The sequence below is a fragment of the Melozone crissalis genome, unplaced genomic scaffold (assembly GCF_028551555.1).
Source record: "Melozone crissalis strain CALT ecotype California unplaced genomic scaffold, PUWL_Pcris_2 ptg000061l_1, whole genome shotgun sequence".
Taxonomy (NCBI): Eukaryota; Metazoa; Chordata; class Aves; order Passeriformes; family Passerellidae; genus Melozone; species Melozone crissalis.
Window position 1 is genome coordinate 110,675 of NW_026535839.1, and position 21,334 is coordinate 132,008.

At 41.0% G+C, this 21,334-nt stretch overlaps 1 protein-coding gene across 2 annotated transcripts in view; it reads right to left on the reverse strand.

Annotated features, from left to right (window-relative positions):
* Positions 1 to 21,334, reverse strand: part of KDM3B (lysine demethylase 3B) — a 47,456-nt gene that overhangs the window by 5,907 nt on the left and 20,215 nt on the right. For both annotated transcript variants that reach the window (XM_054288022.1, XM_054288023.1), the window contains exons 13-19: positions 17,609 to 17,736; positions 16,700 to 16,979; positions 15,502 to 15,758; positions 11,668 to 11,934; positions 3,989 to 4,160; positions 908 to 998; positions 691 to 821 (exon numbers count right to left, since the gene is read on the reverse strand). In XM_054288022.1, coding sequence (XP_054143997.1) covers positions 691 to 821; positions 908 to 998; positions 3,989 to 4,160; positions 11,668 to 11,934; positions 15,502 to 15,758; positions 16,700 to 16,979; positions 17,609 to 17,736 — 1,326 coding nt within the window. The remainder of the gene's footprint in view (positions 1 to 690; positions 822 to 907; positions 999 to 3,988; positions 4,161 to 11,667; positions 11,935 to 15,501; positions 15,759 to 16,699; positions 16,980 to 17,608; positions 17,737 to 21,334) is intronic.

The following is a 21,334-nucleotide window of genomic DNA, read 5'->3' on the forward strand; positions in this document are numbered from 1 at the left end:
AAGTAATGGAGAAAGATTTCAAATGTTTGCTTCTTAACTCTTTGACCTTCTTATTAACATGTTCCCTTTTTTTTCCTCTGGCCTTTCAATAGCACCCTCTCTTTCTACCTCTGCTTAACCATGTCTAGCAAGGAACATGGCATGGAACCAGAATATTAAAAAAAAAAAAATCTTTGTATCAGCAAACAGTAACAGAAATGTGTGCCCACAAGAGTTTTCAGGATCACCATCGTATTTATCTATTTTCTGTTTAAAATACAAGCTTCTGAAGTTAGGAACTCAACTCACTGAACAGTACCTATCATAACAGATCACAAACAGGTTAAAGTCCCCAGAAGGTGAGTAATTTTCCTCTTAAATACTTCAGTTGCTCTCAAAAACATACTAACTTTTCCTTGAACCCTGTATTGGTATGATGCCTGTTATATGTATCAATAATTGTTTGCAAACCTAACTTACTGTATGTACATCTCTTGGATACACTAGGCAGAAAAGGGCACATCTGACAGAGAGAGCGCTAATGTAAGAATAGTTTTGCAGGACTAAATGAAAAAGAAGAAACAGCAGGCTCTAGGATAAGCACTGTGTTTTGCCACAGTCACAGCCTTGTGTAATGCCACAGCCTTGTATTTGCCCTAAGTGTAATAAAGAGTCGCAAAAACCAGTATTTGCAGACCTATACTCACATACCATACGCATTGTACATTTTAGGACCCAAGTCAGGACGGACAAAGTAGCTTGGCAGCCTAGAAGCCAAATTCAGTCTGCCATCTCTCTTGGTATATTCAGGAAGAGGAAGATTTTCCATCAAGTCCTCAAACCTAGAGAATAAAGACAGACAAAGGCAGGTTGTTCTCCTGTAGCACCTACAGCTGTCCTGTTAGCACTGATACTAAAGGTTACTTACCTTGTAGGCATCATATCTCTGAAGTCCTCCCCTGGAGGCCAATCCTTTAACTTTAGTACCATTGGCTGACCATCATCTGACCTGAGCCGTTCTGCAAGAAACAAATTAAGATTTCTTTATGCAGTATCTTTTTACCACAGCCCACTACCTTTTTAAAGCTGCAAGGGTTTTTGTATCTCTCACAATGCACAGCAAAATGGATCCTGGTTTTGTTTTGGGCTTCCAAGCAATATCATAGTATGATAAACAACAGTTTAACAACTATATAAGTATACATGCACAGATATAATCACTGACAGCAGAAGTTTGACAGATCTTGCACAGCTGCTAAGTCTCAGAATAGTTTTTATTCAGCTTCAAAAGCCTTTCCAAAACATTCTTCCTTACTCCTTTTACCAAAGTTTATGGGAGGTTATCATTAATTTCAAGAGAAGTGGTACTTCTATAAAATTAAAGTTATTGGTTCTTGTTCTGAAATCAGTCCTAACTTCAGTGTAAAGCAAGAAACCATCGTACACTACATTCAAAAAAGCTAAAGAGCAGGTGGTCACAAAGGAAGATAGCCTTTAGATTTCTTTAATTCTTATTTGCTGGAGGAACTCAAATTAGCAGAGTGCCAAAACCAAACGTTTGTTCTTCACTTTAGGAGTTTTACACAAGTCCTGACTGGAAACAGAAAACGAGCAGCACAGAAAGATGGCATTACGTATGCAACAGTGGATGGATGCTCTGACAGTACTGACCATAACAACTGCTGTTCTACCTCAGATCTTAGGGCTAGGAGAGTCTATCTGGAAGTGGTACACAAGTAGCAGAGAACTCACTGTAACATTTAGAGAAAACCATAGCTCATTCTTCTACCAGATTTTTCACAACTCTACATGAAGCCACCAATTAAAAAACTAGGTGTACAGCAGTCTTAAGAATTTAGCATCCCCATTTCCCCAGAGTAACACCCTTCACTGCTTCCTACCTTACTGAGAATTGTCAGCCAAACTGATCTAGCAGAGCTCCTGACAGCATCGGAAAAGAAAGCATATCTAAGAAATTAGGACTTGGAGATCTGTGAATCACATCTGTGTTACATATCATCAGGCTACAGAAGACAGTCTGAGTTTGCAATATAAAAAAATATTTTATTGAAATTAAAAGGAATTAAGAACCGCAGATATGTAGTGACAAAAGTGACTGATTTAAAGATAAACTTTGATAAGCTACAGATTTTAGAGAGGTGAGCGAACTGAAAAGCTCAAGGACTTGAATTTCAAGATGTTTCACAACTTCCCATATTCAAGATTTTGAATTCGTGAAGGATCTTTGATCTAAAGAAGAAGCAGTTTGTAGGGAGGCTATTCAGAAAGGACAGAGTGAAGAACTACTTGGATGATAACACACAGATCTGACAAATTATATGAAACTGGACAAACCCCAGAAAATACCAGCAAAGAAAAGCAGGTGTAAGAAGGATCAAAACAAAAGTCCACTTTGAGCCCAGAAATATTAAAAGAAACAGCAAAAGATTGAAATGAATTAAAGTATCATATAGAATAATCTCAATAACACCTCCAAAGTCAGTGGCTGTTCTACAGCTCCTTGATAACTTAATGTGAGGGTGGGAGCCAGCCACCTATTTAAAAAATTTAGAATTCATGTAATGCAGAGAAGTCAGAGACATTAGGTAATATACCAACAGTTTTCATAAGAATTAGAATGTGAAATATCTGGACTAGCAGCAAATAATATTCCTCTATACTGGGGACTGAACACGGCTGAAGCAACTCTAAATAAAATGTATTTAAAAAAAACTATCATGAGTGATAAGGTTTTCCAACCTAGGTAATCAATATTTCTCATGTACAGTGCGGTAAAGGCTTTGTCTAAAAGAAAAGCCAAAGGTGATTTTGCTGAAAGAAGCTTATCTGTCTGGAGACAAACTGCAAGTAACATTTCTCAAAGATAACTTGACCCATACAAATTCACTATTTTCATTCATCACCCCAGCACAAAAGTGAAGAGTTCGTGAACTTTCCCAGTTACTGTTAATACACAAAGACCACACCATTATATCCTCCAAGGCCATTTATTCTGATTAATAACAAAACCAGTATGAAATTTAACAGTACAAAATACAACACTCTGTACTAACCATATAAAAAAACAAGTCAAAAGCAGGGAGTTTATTGATTGGAAAATTACTAGGAAAGGAATATTCTTGGTCTGCAAATCTATAATTTCATTGACTGTTGAATGAACATTCCATTAAGTCATCCAACACTTCACCATTTCTGCAATATGCACACAGCAATAAATACAGAAAACATTTTATACACAACTCGAAAATCAGCAATACTGCAATGAACTTACACCTGTAACTATAAGACCACTCAGATCTAGGTATATACAATCTAAAATGGAGCACTCAGCTTGTCAGAAGCTCTTTAACCTGACCTATAATGTCCTCAGAAATTTTAGTTGGTTAGTTTCCCCATCCACACTTGACAGAAGGTTTTCTCAAAGACCTTGAGCATTAAATAATGTGTTATCATGTGAGGCACACATATAGCATTGCTATTCATAATAGATATAAATTTGCATTTGTATGTCAGATTTACTTGACTGATGTATTCCACCAAATCCAAATTTTCATATCGAAAGTCTCCATCTGTTTTAGGAGAGCAGGTTCCCTTTAGTTTTACAATAAAAACTGAGGTTGAAAGGAGAGCAAAGGTAGACACATTACTTACTTTCTTAAAAATGGTAACTGAGGATTAATTTCACTGGGAAAAGTTAAAACAAACAAACAAACAGGCAGTTTCCCATGAAAGTTTGACACATGAAAGTTACACACACCAACACACTGCAGTACAGACAGTTCTCTTGGACAGTCCTGCCCTAATCCCCACCAATAAAGCATTTTCCAAGGTGTGCTACATATAAGGAGCAATGGCTTCTTTGGATGAGACTGATAGGTATTCAGATTTTTTCTTCATTTATTTTTTAGGAAAATAGGTGGAAAATTAAGAGTTGAAGATAACAAGACAGACTGCTCAGTTAAACTAGTCAGCCATAAATATTACTTACTAGATATTATCTCAAAGCCATCCCAGAAGTCACGCACTTTCACGTCTGAAATTATGGCACAGTTCCTGCAGTTCACCAAATCTACATCTTGATCTCCAAATTCCAGGCTGAAAGCTTCTGGTTTCCAAAGTTCTGACTTCAACTTCTTATGGACACCAGATACCAGCACGGGCTGAGAATACAAAGATGAATGCTTACTCCACCATAACCAATTATCTTATATATGCAGCCAAACTTTCTTAAGAGAGCCAAGACTCCTGCTACCACCATATAAAAGACACCACAAATCTGTTTTCACCATGTCTGGCTTTTGTGCATCAAGCAAATAACCAGAGTCAAAGCAAACTTCAGTTCCATGCCAGGTGCAGTTGCCTTAGAAGAGGCGTTGGATTAGACTTGCCGAGGCAAGTGCATTAGGTCTCCATGGCAAGGTGCTGGCAGCAGGTATAAGCTCTGTCAGAGGAGGCTGGGAGCTGCCCCATGGTGGACACAGATGGTTCCACCAGGCTCAACAGACCCATCACTGGCAAAAGCTGAGCCCACAACTGATGCTGGTAGCATTCTCTGTAATAATGAGAAAGGGTAAAAAGTTCTCCACAGCTGACGCATGCGCGCCTGTGTGTGTGTGTGTGAGAGAGAGAGAGAGAGAGAGAGAGACAGGGGGACACACAACACACGGATGGCAGGCAGGAGGGAGGGAGAGAAACAGCTCTGCATACACCAAGGTCAGCGATGGAGAAGGTGCTCGCAGCCCATTAAAGAGCATGGTGAGGCAGGCTGTCCCCTGCAACCTGTAGAGGACCACAGTGAAGCAGAAATCCACCTGCAGTCTACAGAGGATCCACTGCAGCAGAGGGATATTTGCTGGAGGAAGTCCATGGAGAGCCCATGCTGGAGCAGGTTCTGGCAGAAGCCGTAGGGAGAATCCCACTTATAAGCAAACTTTCTGGCAAAAACTACCCGCTGGGGACCCACACTGGAGCAGCCCGTGGAGACAACTCATGTTAGAGCCATTTGTGAAGGACACTATCCTGTGAGAGGAACTCCACACAGAGGAAGCAGCAGGAAAGTGTGAGGAGGAAAGGGCAGCAGACATTGTGTTGTGAACTGACCACAACCCCCATCATCCACCCTGCAGGAAGGAGGCAGAATAGTCAGAGATAAGAGAGTAAAGTTGAGTCTAGGAAAAAGTTGAAGTGGGTGGGGAGAGGTAAGGTGTTCACTGATTTGTCTTTCTTCTCTTCCAGCCTACTCTATTTTTAATTTGCAATAAATTCAACTCCTTTATCACAAATTAAACCTCCTTTGCCCATGATAGCAATCCCTAAGGGACCTCCCTGGCTTTATCTTGACCCAGAAACTTCTTCACTTAATGATGTACATGTATTCCAAGCAGCTATTTCAGTGGCCTCTCCCCATAAAAGCATTTAAAATGCTTTAATTAATTAATTAATTTAATTAACCTCAAAGCATTTGCTAAACTGACACTGGAAAAGTTATACCAGACAAACCTCCCAACACTGCCAAAACTTTCTCAGTTCCTCTCACCCTGCCATCTCAAAAGAGAGTCACCAAACTTGAGAGAAAATGAAGAGGGTATAAAGTGAACTTGCACATGAACTATTCCCACCCAAAAAGCTTTACTTTTGTAACTGCTACCTATGTTCAAATGGCAGTTCCCATGGCTGTGCAAGTTTGAATTAATTCCAAGCTGTGCCCTATGCATTAACAATGTATAGTGATGGTGGGTCTTGGTTTATTCATATGAAGAGCTCAGCACAACCCTGAGAAACACACATGACCCTAGATGTAATAACAGTGTGCTAGGCAAAGATACCGACAGAGCTATATACAAGCAACTTCAAAGTCATGCTGCTTAAACACACTCAAGTAACTAACTGCTGCTTCTTTTGTATTGTCCAATAGCCTCTAAAAGGCCTAGTTTTGATTTTAGTTCCTAAGTGAGGACAACTATTTTTACATCCAGAAATGAATGTAAAAATCCCAAGTCTGGGGATAATGGGAATGGCCTTGGTTTTCAAATACAATACAACACAGCCATTAAGTTATAGAAGGCAGCAATGAAACCTCAACTTCAGATGAGTGAGATTTAAGAAAACAAAAAGGGGTTGTTTACTTTACTCCTGTGAATTTCAGGGGAATAGGGGAATGGAAAAAAAAAAAAAACCAACACAGAAACATTTAGACTACCCTCACATCAAAAGAGAGTATTTTCTTGTATTGAGGCTGAACTTTCTGCACCCACTCCCACTTCTCCTGTCAGTGGGCACTGACAAGAAGAGCCTGGCACCCTCTTAAGATTTCCTCCCCACACTCTCCTGAGCCTCTTTTTCTCTAGGCTGAACAGTCCTAACTTGTTCAGCCTCTCTTCAGCTAAGTGATGCTCTAGTCCCTTCATCATCTTTGTGACCCTTCACTGGGGTTCCCCCTCCCCTCCTTCGCATTGGGGAGCCCAGAACTGAACACAATAAGAGGAACCATCACTTCCTTTGACTTGCTGACAACCCTCTTTGTTGTGAGGACACATTCTTGGCTCACAGTCACTCCCTTGCCCACTGGGACCCCAAGATTCTTCCAGGCAAAGCTACCTTCCAAATGGTTGCTTCTCAGCAGCTGCTGTAGGATGTTATTCTTCCTTGATGTACAGGACATTACATTTTCCCCTGCTGAACATCACTAGATTCTTCTCGGTCCAATTCTCCAGCCTGTTCAGACCCTCTGAATAGCAGCAGAACTCATCTGCTGTATCAGTCATTCCTCCTAGTTTTGTATTGCCTGTAAACTTGCTAAGGGTGTATGAACCCTACCCCATCTAGGCCACTAATGACACGACAAGTACTACTCACTGCAGAAGTGACTGACGATATACCACTAGTGATAGTGCTCTCTCACATGGCATTTCAGTCAGTTTTAAGTCCATCACACTGTTCACTTACCAAATCACTTTGATGATATTATGACAGTGTAAAAAACCTTTATTAAAGTTAAGACAAAAAACATCCACTACTTTCCTTTCATGTACCAAGCCAGTCATATCATCACAGAAGGCTACAAGGCAGGTTAAGCATGATTCAACCAGTATTCCTGAGCTCCTTTTCTCTTCACGACCATATCCCCATGGGATTCTTCCAAGCAAGTATCTGAAAAGGCAAAAGCCTGCTCTCCCAAAGCCCAAATTTGTGATCATGATTTTTTGTTTTGCTCCCTCCTCTCAGAATCTTGATCTGAATGCCACCATCTAATAGTCACTGCAGGCAAAGGTGCCCCATATCTCCACATCAACCACCAGTTCTTCCTTGTGTGAAAGCACAAGGTCCAGAACAAGTGCCCTTCCCCAGCAGCTGTCTCAGAACATTGACATCAATGTTCTGAGAATGAACACACTTCAGAAAACTTCAGGACTGCTTGTGACCTGTTGTGTTTTTCCTCCAGCAGGTATCAGGGTGGTCCCATGAGGCCCAGGAAATGTGAACACAGGGCTTCCTCCAGTTTTTTAAGGCCTTATCACATTTTTATGGTCAGCTGGTCAGTAGCAGATACTTGCCATAATGTTGTCCATAATTGCTGCTCAATAATCCTGGCCCCTAAGTTCTTGGATGGCTCATCATCAGTTCCTACACAATTTCAAGCATTCTAGGTTCTTCCTCACAAAAACAGCAATGCTCCCTGCTTACTTTCCTGGCTTGTCATTCCTGTGTCGTCCTTCCTGAACAGCCTCTACCTATTCCTTCCCATACTACAGCTGCATGAGCTATCTCACCACTTGGTCATACACTTGAGATCACGGCTGTGCAACTGCACACTAATTCCTCCTCTTTGTTCAATGTGCTGCATGCATTAGGGTACAGGTACTTCAGAAAGACATCTAGTTATGTTAATTTCCCAGAAACAGTGTGAGAACTTTCTTCACAATGCTGTGATGCACACAGATCCTTACTTACATGCATATACTTGAGGTGGACATCTTTCATCCTTTGTTTCTTGAGTACAGGATTATCCCTGTTCACATCACCTCACACTGCTTGCTTGCCAAATCAATCAATTCCTTCCTTGATATCACTGGTCATACTCTCCATCTCTCCATCCCTTGTTCCTGCTTATAGCTTTTCTCATAAGGTTAGCCAGCCTGTTGGCAAAGATCCTTTTTTTTTTTTTTGCTTAGATGGATCCTATCTCTTCCACACAACCCTCAATCCTCAAAGAGGTTCCCATGTTCACAAAACCCTCTTGGTTAAAACTGGCTGTGCAAACCATAGTTGACATGCAGGATCTGACCACTCCCCTACCCTTCACTGGCAGGAGTAAGAAAACCATGAGGGCTCCACGGCCTTGATTAACACTTCCAGAGCCATACAGCCACTTTTGATATTCTCCCGGTCTCCCCAGTAGTACTCTGAGTGCCAATATGGAAAAGCAGCAGAGGGCACATGTTTGAGGGACAGATAAGCTTTGGTAGTCTTCCCACTATGTCACAAACGTGACACCCTGACAAGCAGCAAAACTCCCTAAGATAACAAACCAAATACAACAATCTCAAATCTGAATATACTCTCATCCCAGCAAAAATGGTAACATTAGGGCTTAAGCATATTCTACAACAAACACTAGGGATCACCTATGAGTAAAATAACTTTTCACAGTACCTTTCACAGGATGTGTAGAAAGCATTGCCTGGTAGACTTTAAGCTGATAGCTAAACCAGCTGACTTCAGTGCGAAAAAATAATGACATTTTGATCCCCGCTGCATTCACCTGACCACTTGTAAACAGCAATTAAAAGAAACCCCAAAACAACCAAATTGCTTAACTTAGTAGAACCCTTCTGGCTATTAAGCAGCAAATTTGCAATGGAAGAAAAAATTATTCTTTCTAGTGAATAACACAGACAGGGCTCCAAGATAAAATGACAGTGGACTTGCGTGGTAGACATCTCCTGCCAAATCTGCTCTCAAACTACAAGGAGATAAAAATAACAAAAAAACCCAAATCAAAACAAAAAGCTCCAGTACTGTATCATATTTTCAGTGTCTCAAAAAAGAGAAATCCTAACATGGAAAGTCAGAAAAAGTCAGAAAATACCAGGTTGCTATAGGATGAGGATCCTAACAGTATACCCAGATGAGCAAAAACCATTTCCAGGAGAAAAAAATGCTCTTTAAAAACAACTTCAAGAATTACTCTTACGGCCTCAGTGAATTCTGGGATAAGACGAAGTTTAACTAGTTTCTGACAATTTCTAAGATGAAGGACTCAAAAAATGTTGCCCTTTTTGAGTGACACTGAAAGAGTGCCATTATTATCTAAGCATTAAGGGAAAAGAATTTTCTCTTTTAACAATTTCGGATGCCATCATATCCAACATCTTCATATGGCACAGACCTAGTGTACAGCGTTATTGTGCTGGGGAGGGTGGCTAAGGGTTTTTTTCCAAGTAACTTTTCCCAAAACACAAAACAGGAAGGGGATTTAGGAAATAGTGGTAGAATTAATGTTCTTTCACTTCACTTTTAAAGGTGCAGCTGGGATGTACAGGAGGATGTAAGTCAAGGAAGTACAGTGACAGAGAACAGTTTCTTCAGAGAGTCTCTGCTTGAAAAAATTATTTTTAAAATACCCTTGTTGAGACAGTAACACCTGTCTGGGTCACATGCTCTCTCTTATGTAGGAACAAGGGAGGTTGTTCAATTCCCGTTCTCATTTCAACAGGAAACTCCAATGACTGCAACACCACCTTGAGGACTGCTGAATGAGCAAAGGACTTTCCCAGTCTGCTCCTATTCAAGGGGTCCTCTGAATGCTAAAACGATCCAGAAGCATCAATAGCATACCTTGGGGCAAAGGCTAAAATAGCAGGTGACAAAGTACCTGCTATTGTACAGGTACACGAGCATGGCAATTGCAGCCAGAGTCTCAGGGTGTACACCAACTTGGATGGTGCTGCACTCTGCAAGCTACACATCGGACACAAGATTCATAATCACATCTCTAGACTCCCTAAGCAGTCTCTCAAGACTCATCGCCAGTCAAGAACCCCATGGTCACAAACAGCATGTTGCACATGGTGATTAACCAGTCTCATTGGCAAAGAAACTGACAAGCACATTTTTTGTAGGCATTCCCAAGATGTTTAAGATCCTCCTAGGAGAGGCAGTAGTATTTCCCAACAGAAAGTGTTGAGAAAATTATCAAAGTATGCTAACCAGAAACTAAGAAGCTCTTAGAAAAGAAAAGATGATGGACACCACAGCACTGCAAAAGAATGATCTGAAATCTCTCATAAATCAGAAAAATATAACAGGATGAAAAATAAAATAAATTAAAAAAAAAAGAGATTCCTCTGTACCCCAAAAGAGTCAGGACAGGAAAGCAACTGCACTTAGTCGGAAGCCAGCAGTGAAGTTTCTAGTCAGACAAGCAAGGGTGTGCTGCACAGTACCTTCCTCCAACTATTAGGAGCTGGCCAGAGGAATCATGAACGGAAATGAGGCCTGTGGCACAACAGCCATCTTTGCAGTTCTCACAGCTATGTGCTAGCTGTGCTTATGCCCAGGCAACCCAGAGAATGTGCAGTTCCATGGGACTACATTTAAATGAAAAGTACTCTACTGTCAGGAGTAGACTCTGAGTGCCGAAAGAGGTATACGCAGCCTGTTCCTCCACCACACCTCAGTGTCTTGTGAAAAACAACAAATAAGCATGGAATATGACTGCCAAGCACATTAGCACTGTAACATAAACTATCTGACAACAAGCACTTCTCCAGAAAAGATGATGATGGACATAATGGTCTAGCACTAATGGCCTCAATTCTGAGTAGTTAGTGAAGGTAACTGTGTCAGAGGCAGCTGCAGAACCAAGTGCCAAAAATACAGTTTGAATGGCAATGGCCATTATCCTCCGTTAGAGCGGTGGGTACACTTCTTTGCAGCAGCAATTACTCATCCATTTTTTAAGATTCAGGTTGTCAGACCAGGCTGATCTTACTGTCCCTCTGGAGAAGTCTAAGCTGCAGCACTACAGACTGACATCTGAAAAAGTGGCAGTGCTGAGAGCAGGTCTAAGGTATAGTCTGTTGTCTGAAGGCCTAACTGCTTGATGGCACCTCAGACAATCCACGAGAGTGCTCCATGCATGAGTTGCTGAGTCCACAACAATACTTGGGTTCCCACTGGCTGTAGGGCTCAGGGTGAGACACTCTATCAAGTACATCCAAAATTCAGTAGATTATTGCATGCAGCATTTTCACTCCTGTACACACCATAGCTGGAAGAAAATGCATCTTTCCCTGAGGCTATAAAGCATCGAGTGTGGAGCAGATGCTAAGGTGCACTCAGGAAATCAGAGTGGATTCCCTACTGGGCTGTAGTAGAGCAGAGGACGTTCAGCCCAAAGCACACTACAACTAAAAGGGCTGTCACAGCAAACACTCTCATGATGGTAAGCTGAGAAAAGCTCAACATGCAAGAGGACATGGACCCAAATAAATATAGCATAAAGTGAACAGGGCTGCTGTGTCCCCTCTTAATAAAGCTACAGTTGAAATATTCATTCACCACATTCACTCAGGAGCCAAAGTTTGAAGAGACTGTTTTTACCAATGTACAGACTGCAATTTCAGGACACTAACAAGCAATAAGGGTTGGATACTTATCACTCACCTGGCCTTGTTTCCAGCATTCCCTGAAGATCTTCCAGTTGTTTTTATTGCTGGGATCATGAAGGCAAAGAAGTCTACCATCACACAGCCAAGAGTGGGAAGTGTGTGGATCCAGCACATTTAATCCCATTACCATTTCCTTCACCTCCTTCTGTGTGTCAGCTAAATTACTAGCTCGTTTTGCAGCATCAGACGTCTTCTTATTTTCCACCACAGAAGCAATGATATGGTCCAAGAAGTTTGGCAGGCTGGCTTTACCTTTGACCCCCTAGAAGACGTAAATCCAGAGGTAAGTTTAGTCTTGCAACAGTATAATTATTAAGGTATATCTGCTCTCCTTCAGACTTTAGCACAGACACCTTGCTACCACGAAAACATGCATCAGAAACAAACTGGCTCAGAGACAGACATGTATCCAACAGAACTGAACAGAAATGGCTATGGCTCTGTTTTACAATGGGAGAGGTTAAAATAACCAGCTAAACGCTACCTATAAAAATATTATGCAGACATAAAATAGAAAACTTTACTTTGATTGTAAAAATAGTTCATAGTTTTCCCAACTTCATTAATATCTAAACTCCATTTCCCCATTTTCTTCATACCATTACTAAGGAAGTCAATTAAACCTTGGGACACGTAAGCTGTTCACATATGTGAACACTAAGTAAACATGGATAGAGAAAGGAGAAAGTGCTTCCTGTATGTTAGTGGAACCACTAGTAGAGAGACTCTCTGGTTCTGGTAGCCATGCTCCTCAAGGGACATTTAAAACTCAAGGGGTGTTTAAAATTTGTAACAAGTTATCAACACAATCTTAAAATTTCGTTTTAACTTAAAAAATAAAAAGCCTGCTTATAGGCCTTGCTTATAGCAAAATACTTAAGACACTAAATAAATTTTATATATTCAACAGAAGATAAACACTTATTGGACCTTGTTTCACACATTTGTGGGAGGAGGCAGAGCAGTGAAAGATTTCTGGTAGAAAAAACCTTCTCATTCAAGTGAAAAACAAAAGTAACATAGCAAACCAATCAACACCACTCTCTCCTCCCTCCCAAAAACTGCCATCATCTTAAAAACTAAAGTTCAATAGATAAAAAATTCACCATATATAGAGCTATCAATCTAAAACATAACATTATTCATTACTGAATATGTTAATTCAGTAAAAAATACTTATGGAATTGTAGAAGAGTCTCGGTCCAACAGAAGTTCTAGAGATCATCTGGTGTAAATTTCTGTTGAAATCAGGTTTTGCTCCCCTGGGCTGGGTCATGTCAACTTTAACTTGACAGGAAAGGAGATTAATTCACTTCTTAGGGCAGCCTATTCCACTCTTTGAATGTAAAGGGAGAATTTTTCCTTAGATCCAGATAGAACTTCTCCTAAAATAAACTTGTATTGCCCCTTGACCTATTAACCATGCATCTTTATGAAATGAGTACCTCCATATTCCCTACAAACACCTTTTAGAAATTATAAGATTGATCAGATCCCCAAAGCATTCTCTTCTCTAGGATGAAGAGAACCATTTACTAGAACCTTTCTAAATGTGTCAAGCTCTCCAATGCCTTAATCATTCTTTATGGCCCTTCACTGGATCCCATACAATTTTTCACTGTCATTCTTCACCCGGGGAAACCAAAACTGGAAAGTGTTCCAGGTGTAATCTGACAGGAGGTGAATGAAATAACCACATTCCTTGATGTGCTTCAGCTGTATGCTTCCTGATACAGCCCAGGACTGTTTACCTTGGCAGCTGCAGGTGTGCAGTGCTGGCCCAGGTGCAGCCTGTTGTCCTCCAGGACCCTGGGCTCCTTTAACAGGCACTACCCCACTGCTAGTCTGATTCCACTCTCTACTGCTGCCTGGAATTATGTTAGTTTTCTACAGCCCATCTTACCCAAATAAGACTAGATCATAACATCACCCGCTTTGGATGGTCTTAAAAATGTACCATTACTCTGACTTGCTAGAGGCTGTAAGATAGATAATATGCAGCTTAATTATTAAAGATAATGCTTATTATTCTTCACAACAAAGTATCAATGCTCCAGAAAGATCAAGATGATTCTCTCCATGAGCACCAGTCTTGCTTCTCTCAATTTGAGTAACACACTTGTTTCTCAGGTCTGTTTTGTTCATTCTATATGAAGCATCCAGACATTCAAGTCAGGAGATGTACCAGAGTTCTCCATAAGTTCTTTAAATCTAAGTTACTCAGTGAAGATCAGACGCCAGGAAAGTGAAAAAACACATTACACAATACATCTGATTAGATGTGGTGAGACAATGCGTAGAGTTGCCAGGACAGGGATACAAGTTCAGACAGGCTATCTCAAGCCTTGAAGGAATAAGTTGCTTTAACACAAGTGACCACAATTTCTTTGCCTGTACTCAGTGATGACAGGCAGAAGTATTCTTGGATTCACTTTCCTGTAGCAGCATCATATTTTCATGTACAGTTCCCTCTCCCAAAACCAACCAACATGAACTATTATCGAGGAGCTGGCCTGCCGGCCTGCCTGTCAGAGAGTTTAAAAAAAATCCACTATGAGACAAGCCATTTCAACTTCCTTCTTACTCTATCTGCCTAAGCTTTTGGAGAAAGTATTCACCAAAAAGAGATAAGTGTTGATAAATTCCACAGAATTTATCCTTCTCCTCAAACAAAATGTTTCTAACCACTCCAAATAGCATTGATTTGTTCAGGTTTTTTTCAAAGCTATTTCTTCCAAAATGGATTTAAGTATCCTTATTCCAGAAAAAGAATTCAGAAATGGCAACTACACCTTAAACTCACAGGATCACAGAACCATAGAATATGCTAAGTTGGAAGCGACCCATCAGAATCATCGAGTCCAACTCCTGGCCCTCCACAGGACAGGCTAAGAATCGCACCCTGTGCCTGAGCATGTTGTCCAAATGTGGCTATTCAGCTGTCTGCTGGACATTTTGTCCAGAAGGATATTTAGAGAGACATCATCAAAAATTTACTTCCAGAAAGATGACATCTACTGGCTTTCCCCGATGAATGAGGTGGTGCCGTCATAGAAGGAAATCACATTCAACAAGTAGGACTTTCCACCCACACTGCAGTGACCAGTGACTGCATTGTATTCCAGATGTTTTCAAATACTTCCCAGAATAATACTTTCCATTATTTTACTGGACACTTAAGTGAGACTGACACACCTGTGGTTTCCATGGTACTGTTTTTTTGCCCTTTTAGGAAATCAGGACAATGTTTGCCAGCTTCCAGTCAGCTGGGACCACTCCAGACTCCCAAGACCACATGAAACTCATTGAGAGAGGCTTTTTGATGACATCAGCAGCTCTCTGAAGATTCCTGGATTTATCCCATCAGGCCCCATAGATTTGTAGTGTTGCAGGTGGAGCAGCAGATCCTGGCCAAGTATATTCTAGCTCAAATGCCTTTTAAGTATACATAAGTTTAAGGAACTGGTTTACTCTGAAGTTTTTGTCTTTTTTCTGTGGTATGCTCTTACAATATTTTTAAAGATGTGAAATTTTAATGTGAACTTTGCAGGGATTCTGATTAACAAGTTATAGGCTGTATTTAAACAAAAACAAGTTATAGGCTGTATTTAATCCACTTTCTTGGTCTCTTGAAGAGAATAGCCTCTCCTCAGCAGTAGTACACTAAAAGTAAAAATTAGCATGAAAATTCTCTACAAATTTGTGGGGTGGTGAGTTTTGGTGAGGCATTACATTTGTTTCAACATTCAAGAGTAGAATATGATTAAAACATCCAGATGAAAATCCTTCCCTAGAACAGACATCATTGAAGGAATACAAAATTATTTACCGTAGAAGCTGCAGAAAAGACTGGAGGAAAGGGGATTCCTGTGTCTGATGGGACCTGAGGAAGCTTTCCTGGCCCTGTGTGTAGCAGATCTCTGAGGCTGGAGCCTTCAGCTTTGTTGCTAGATGTCACTGGGCCCAACAAGAGGCTATTAAACAGCTTTGGGGTTAGCGGGGAAACCTTTGTACTGGAGTTGAAGGAATCTAATCCAAAGGGTGAATGGGATTCTTTATTAAGCACTGATCTCAGTGATCCTGATTCTGCAAGATAAATATAAACATTACAGGGAGGGGAGAGAAAAAAATCCCCAAGAGGCAAAGTCAAAACGATCACAAAGTTTTCTGAAATTATTTCCTCTTGCATTAAATAGGATATTAACAGAATCTTGTGGTAACGGTAAATTATCACTGTAACAGTGAATGAGGCACCTCAATGAGCATCAAAGATACTTCACATAGATTTTGCCCTTCGTATGCTGCTATGGTTTTGAACAGCACAATAGATCCGATCAAAGATCTGACACATGTAAACACAACTTTTTAATGTCTTCAGTTAAAAAACATTTCCCTGACTTTCTGAATTTATGTTTTGATTTTAAATATTTCAAATTTTAATGGTAGACAAAATATTAAAGTGACCTGCAAAACTTGCAAGTGATTCATCAACATTTAACATCAATATGTAAAGTAGTCCCTTCTAGACATATGGACAGGAATAAATCCTGTGTTAGTCATGTTACCTCTGACTTCTAGGAAGTGTAGTCATTCCAACTAATGAGTATTAGAGATGCTCTAAGCTTTCATCTGACTCTCCAACTGGACTCTAGTCTCAGCTCCTTGAAAATACATTCTTCACATACCACACAACAAAGCTGTATTTACTTCAACAGTTATAAAGTGACAAAGCCGCATCTGAAATTAATTACTGTAATTTTACATCAGGATGTCAGCTTCTGAGAAAATAAATACACAGCCTGGCACAGAAATAAACTGTGAGACAGTACTGTCTGCAGCTGCATCATCTTTCCAGCTTTGCATTTTTCTAAGCCTGTAGAACAAAACTGGTTCTAAGATGCAAAGGAAGAAAACTTACCTTTTTCTTTTCTGTTTAGGGCTAGACACTCCCACAAAGTACAGCAATCAAACAGTGTGTTATCATTTATCTTTTAATTGCAACCCCAGTGGGCATTTCTTCTGCTCACCTTTTGTTTCCTCTTTCGCTTTTTGCGTTGCTAAATCTGCAAGCCAGTGTAAAGCTGATGATGGAGCTGTTTCTGGACAAAGTGGTCTGTTAGACTTTACTTCCCCAGTGTTATTGGTTGGTAATGTCTCTGCTTTTGCAGATTCTTCTATCCTAATGTCAGTTGCTTCAGATTTTGGTACAGTGTCCATTTCTACTTGCCCCACTCCTGCTGTCCCTGCTCCAGTGGAAAAGGTGTTCTCATTGCCAGAGACTGATGCACTAGGATTTACAGTTGGAAGCTAAAACAAAAAATATAAAAAAACTGCTAAATGTTGAATAAAGGGAAGAATTCAACTTGGAGACATTTTCAATATCCAATGCAATCGATTTTGTCAGTTGTTTTTCTTTTTCCATTTGCTACAAGCTCACAGTAAAATTCATTTATGCTTAGCAGAATACAGGAGCTTCCTTATCTGTGTGTATTCACCTTTGCACTGTGGTGTGAATTCTTATCATGTCATCTTTTAGACATCTTTTAACTTAAGCCCAATCTTTTTGAGTTCTTTCCTTTTCTTTCTGGGTTTTTTTTTTATTACAGGAGGATTTTTTGTGTTGATAGTTACAGAACTGCTCTAGATTCCTTCAGGAAGCACAACAAAATAAAAACACATGTTGCAAGCTACTCATAGTGGTTTGTTTTAAAATACAGCATCAATATTAATGGCTTCCTCCCCAATTTCTACATAAGAGTATTAGCCCAAATAATATCTTGCTTGGTAGATAACAGATGCAATTCGTGTCCCTAAAAACGGATATGGAGAAAGTAAAATTCCAGTTTCACAAGAGATTAGCTTAACAGATCTAACATCCTAATAGATCTTTAAAATGTAAATGTTGAACAAGGTAATTTCAGCTTCAAATTACATACCTGTGATATTCCATTAGTGACAGCTGGTCTCAACACTGATTTGTTCTGTCTGTTAATACATGGACAGTTGGCCTTAATACCCCATTTGCCTCGTGCTGCATGAACCATGTCTCCAATATTGTAAAGTGCTGTAAATGAAGTTAGATCTTGAATATCACATGCAAAGAAATCTAAAAAAAGGCCAAAACTATATCTTCAAAGAAATGTGTTTTTTTAGTATTACCGCCAAAGTATCTTTAAGGTCACATGCTATATAACAAGACATTGTCCCTGATCAGTAGAGTGTGGCGAACAGTGCTAACACTGCCTTCACAATGTCACTGAGAGGCTGCCAAACCTGGCAAATCCTACAGATTATCATCTGCTTCTACTATTCCATGTAGGGTCCAATGATACTGCAATGAGGTGACTTTACACCACCACAAGAAGCTATATAACCCTTGAAGCAATGCTGAAAGGATCTGGAACACAGGTGTTCACCTCTATCCTCCTGGTACACAGACAGATGTAATGAATTGACCAGATGAATACCTGGTGGCGTGGCCAGTGCCATATTCAACAGTTTTGCTTCTATGACCACAAATCTACTTCCAAGAAGTCAGGTCTCTTGGGAGTAGATGGGATTCACCTGCCCAAGCAGAGCAAGAAAGCCTCTGCCAACAAGTTGACCAGACTTTTATGGAGAACTTTAAAACTAGATTTAATGGGGAAAGGGGATGCAGATTTGAGCAACAGGCAAAAGCCAGGGGTTACCAACATATTAGGAAGCAACAGAGAAACACCTGTGAAATAACTCAAAGGAATTTGGGTATGTTCTTATCAAGAGGGGTAAGGTTTATAGCCCAGCTGGAGGGCCTCTTCATACTAATGCATGCAGATCAGGTGATGAGCAGGAGGAGACAGAAGTCATTGTGCAACTAGAAAGCGACAATCTAATCTTTATCACTGAAGCATGATACAATTAATTGTGGAACTGGTGAACTGTGGGGAGGTGCTCTCCATGTAGAACATACTGACCTCAGAGAACTATCTTTGAAAAACAGCGATGAACAGTTAAGAATTTATGGGCAAAAATGAGGGACAAAGCCAACAAAGAAAATCTCACTGCTGGGGTTTACTCCAGTCCACTCAGCCAAAGGGAGCCTGTTGAAAAAGTGTTCTTATTTCAACTACAGGAAGCATCATGCTCACATGATGATTAGGGAAATTCAATCACCCTGACGTCTGCTGGAAAAGCAACATAGCAAGCTGCAAGCAATCAAGGACAATTCTGGAGTGTTTTGAGGGTAACTTAATCCATGACATAGAGACCAACCACAAAAGAAGTGTTACTGGACCTGTCATATACCAACATGAAAGAACTAATCAGACATGTCAAGACTGGTGGTACCCTGGACTGCAGTGATCAGGTCCTGGTGGAATACCCAACCTTGAGGAGTGTAAGCCAGATCAAGAGTAGAGTCAGAATTCAGTCAGACTGAATTTCAGGAGAGCAGACTTTCACTTCCTTAAGGAATTAGTGTATGGGATGCTCTGGAAAACTGCCCTCAGGGACAAAGGAACAGAACAGAGCTCGCAGCACTTTAAGAACATTTTTTTTGGAGTGCAAGCGCTGTCAATTCCTCCATGTAAAAAATAAAACAAGGAAGGCAAGGGAAGAACATGGGTCAAGAAGGACGTCGTGATCAAACTAAAATCTAAGAATGAAATGCAGAGGCAGTAGAACCTGGACACATAATCCTGGATGCTGCCTGGATGTGCAGAGATGGCATCAAGAAACCTAACACAAAGATGAAAATGGATTTGACAAGGGATGAAGAGAATAATAAGGGTTTCAACAGTTATCCTGGCCAGAAAAAGACGATTAAAGAAAATGTATACAACACACGCTATCTGCACTAAATAAGATGTCCAAGCAAGTGACAGCTGACAAGAAGAAAGCTGACATACTCAACATTTTTATTTCCCATCATTTTTCAGTTTTATTCCCTTTTCTCACCTCTCTTGAGACCCTGAACCTCAAAGGAGAAACTGGGGGAATAAAGTTCCTCCTCTCATTGGAGAACCATACAGAATCTCAAGCAGGAAGAGGACCATGAGGATCACTGAGAACAACTCCCTGCTCCCTCACAGGAGCACCTAACACTAAACCATACAACTAAGAGCATCATCCAGACACTCCTTGAACCTGACAGGCTTGGTGCCCTGACCACTTCCCTGGAAAGTCTGTTTCAGTGCCCAACCACCCACTCAGTGAAGCAGAGTCTGAACCTCCCCTGATGCAGCTTCATTCCATTTCCTTGTGTCCTACTGCTGGTCACCAGAGAGAGGAGATCAGCACCTCCCCATCTGCTGACCCCCTTGAGGAAGCTGTAGACTGTGATGAGGTGACCCCTCAGCCTTCTTTTCTCTAAGCTAAACAAAACAAGTGACCTCAGCTGCTCCTCCTAAGCCTTGTGCTGTGACACCTTTCCAGATCTTGGTTGCCCTGCTCTGGACACACTCTCACAGCTTGGTGTCCTTCTTGTACTGAGATGCCCAAAACTGCAGACAGTATTTGAGGTGGGGCTGCACCTGAGGAACTGGAACATATAAAAGTCCATGAAACCTGGTAAGATGCGCCCCAGGGTCCTGAGGGATTGGGCTGATGTAGTTGCCAATCACACTTGGAAAGTCCTGGCGGTCCAATGAAGTCCCTAGGGACTGGGAAAAGGGAAACATTATGCCCATTTTTAAAATGGTTCAAAACGAGGACCCTGAGAATTATTGACCCGTCAGCCTCACTACAGTAACCAGGTAAGATCATGTAGCAGATTCTCCTAGAAGGCATGTCAAAACATATGGAAGTTAGAGAAGATTACAGACAGCCAGCACAGCTTCACCAAGGGCAAATCACACTTGACTAATCTAGTGGTTTTCTTCAATTGAGTGATTGCATCATTAAGCAACAAAAAACAAATAGCTGCAATCTACCTATACTTCTGCAAGGCCTTCAATATAGCACCTCACAAAGTTCTTGTCACTAAATTGGAGAGATACATTTTAATGAATGGACGATTCTGTGGGTAAGGAAGTGGCTGGATGATCACATCCAAAGGTTATCATAAATGTCTCTATGCCCAAATGGAGAACACTAACAGGAGGTGCCCCTCAAAGGTCCTTACTGGGACCAATACTATTTTGCGTCTTCATCAATGACATTGACAGTGAGATTGACCACTCCCTCAACAAACTTGCGGATGACACCAAGCTAAGGTGTGCAACTGATTCCAGCACGTCCTTGACAAGCCTAAGGAGTGGACCCACCCAAGCCTCATTAAGTGCAACAAGTCCAAGTGCAAGGTCCCACATCTGGTTTGGGGCAACCCTCAATATCAGTACAGAGTGGGGGAGTGAAATGGATTGAGAGTAGCCCTGCAGCAAAGGACTTGGATACATGGCTAGATGGAAAACTAGACATAATTCGGTAAAATGCACTTGCAGCCCAGAAAGCCATCCTGCAGCCTGGGCTACATAAAAAGAAGCATGGCCAGCAGGCTGAGAGGCGATTCTTCCCCTCTACCCCAGCCCACCTGCCCACCCGGAGTTCAGCATTCCAACTCTGGGGTGCCCAGTACGTGACAGACATGGGCCTCTTCAAGCAGGTTCAGATGAGGCCATGAAAATTACAAGAGGGCTAGAACTCCCTTCCTATGAAGAAAGGCCAAGACAGTTGATGTGGTTTGG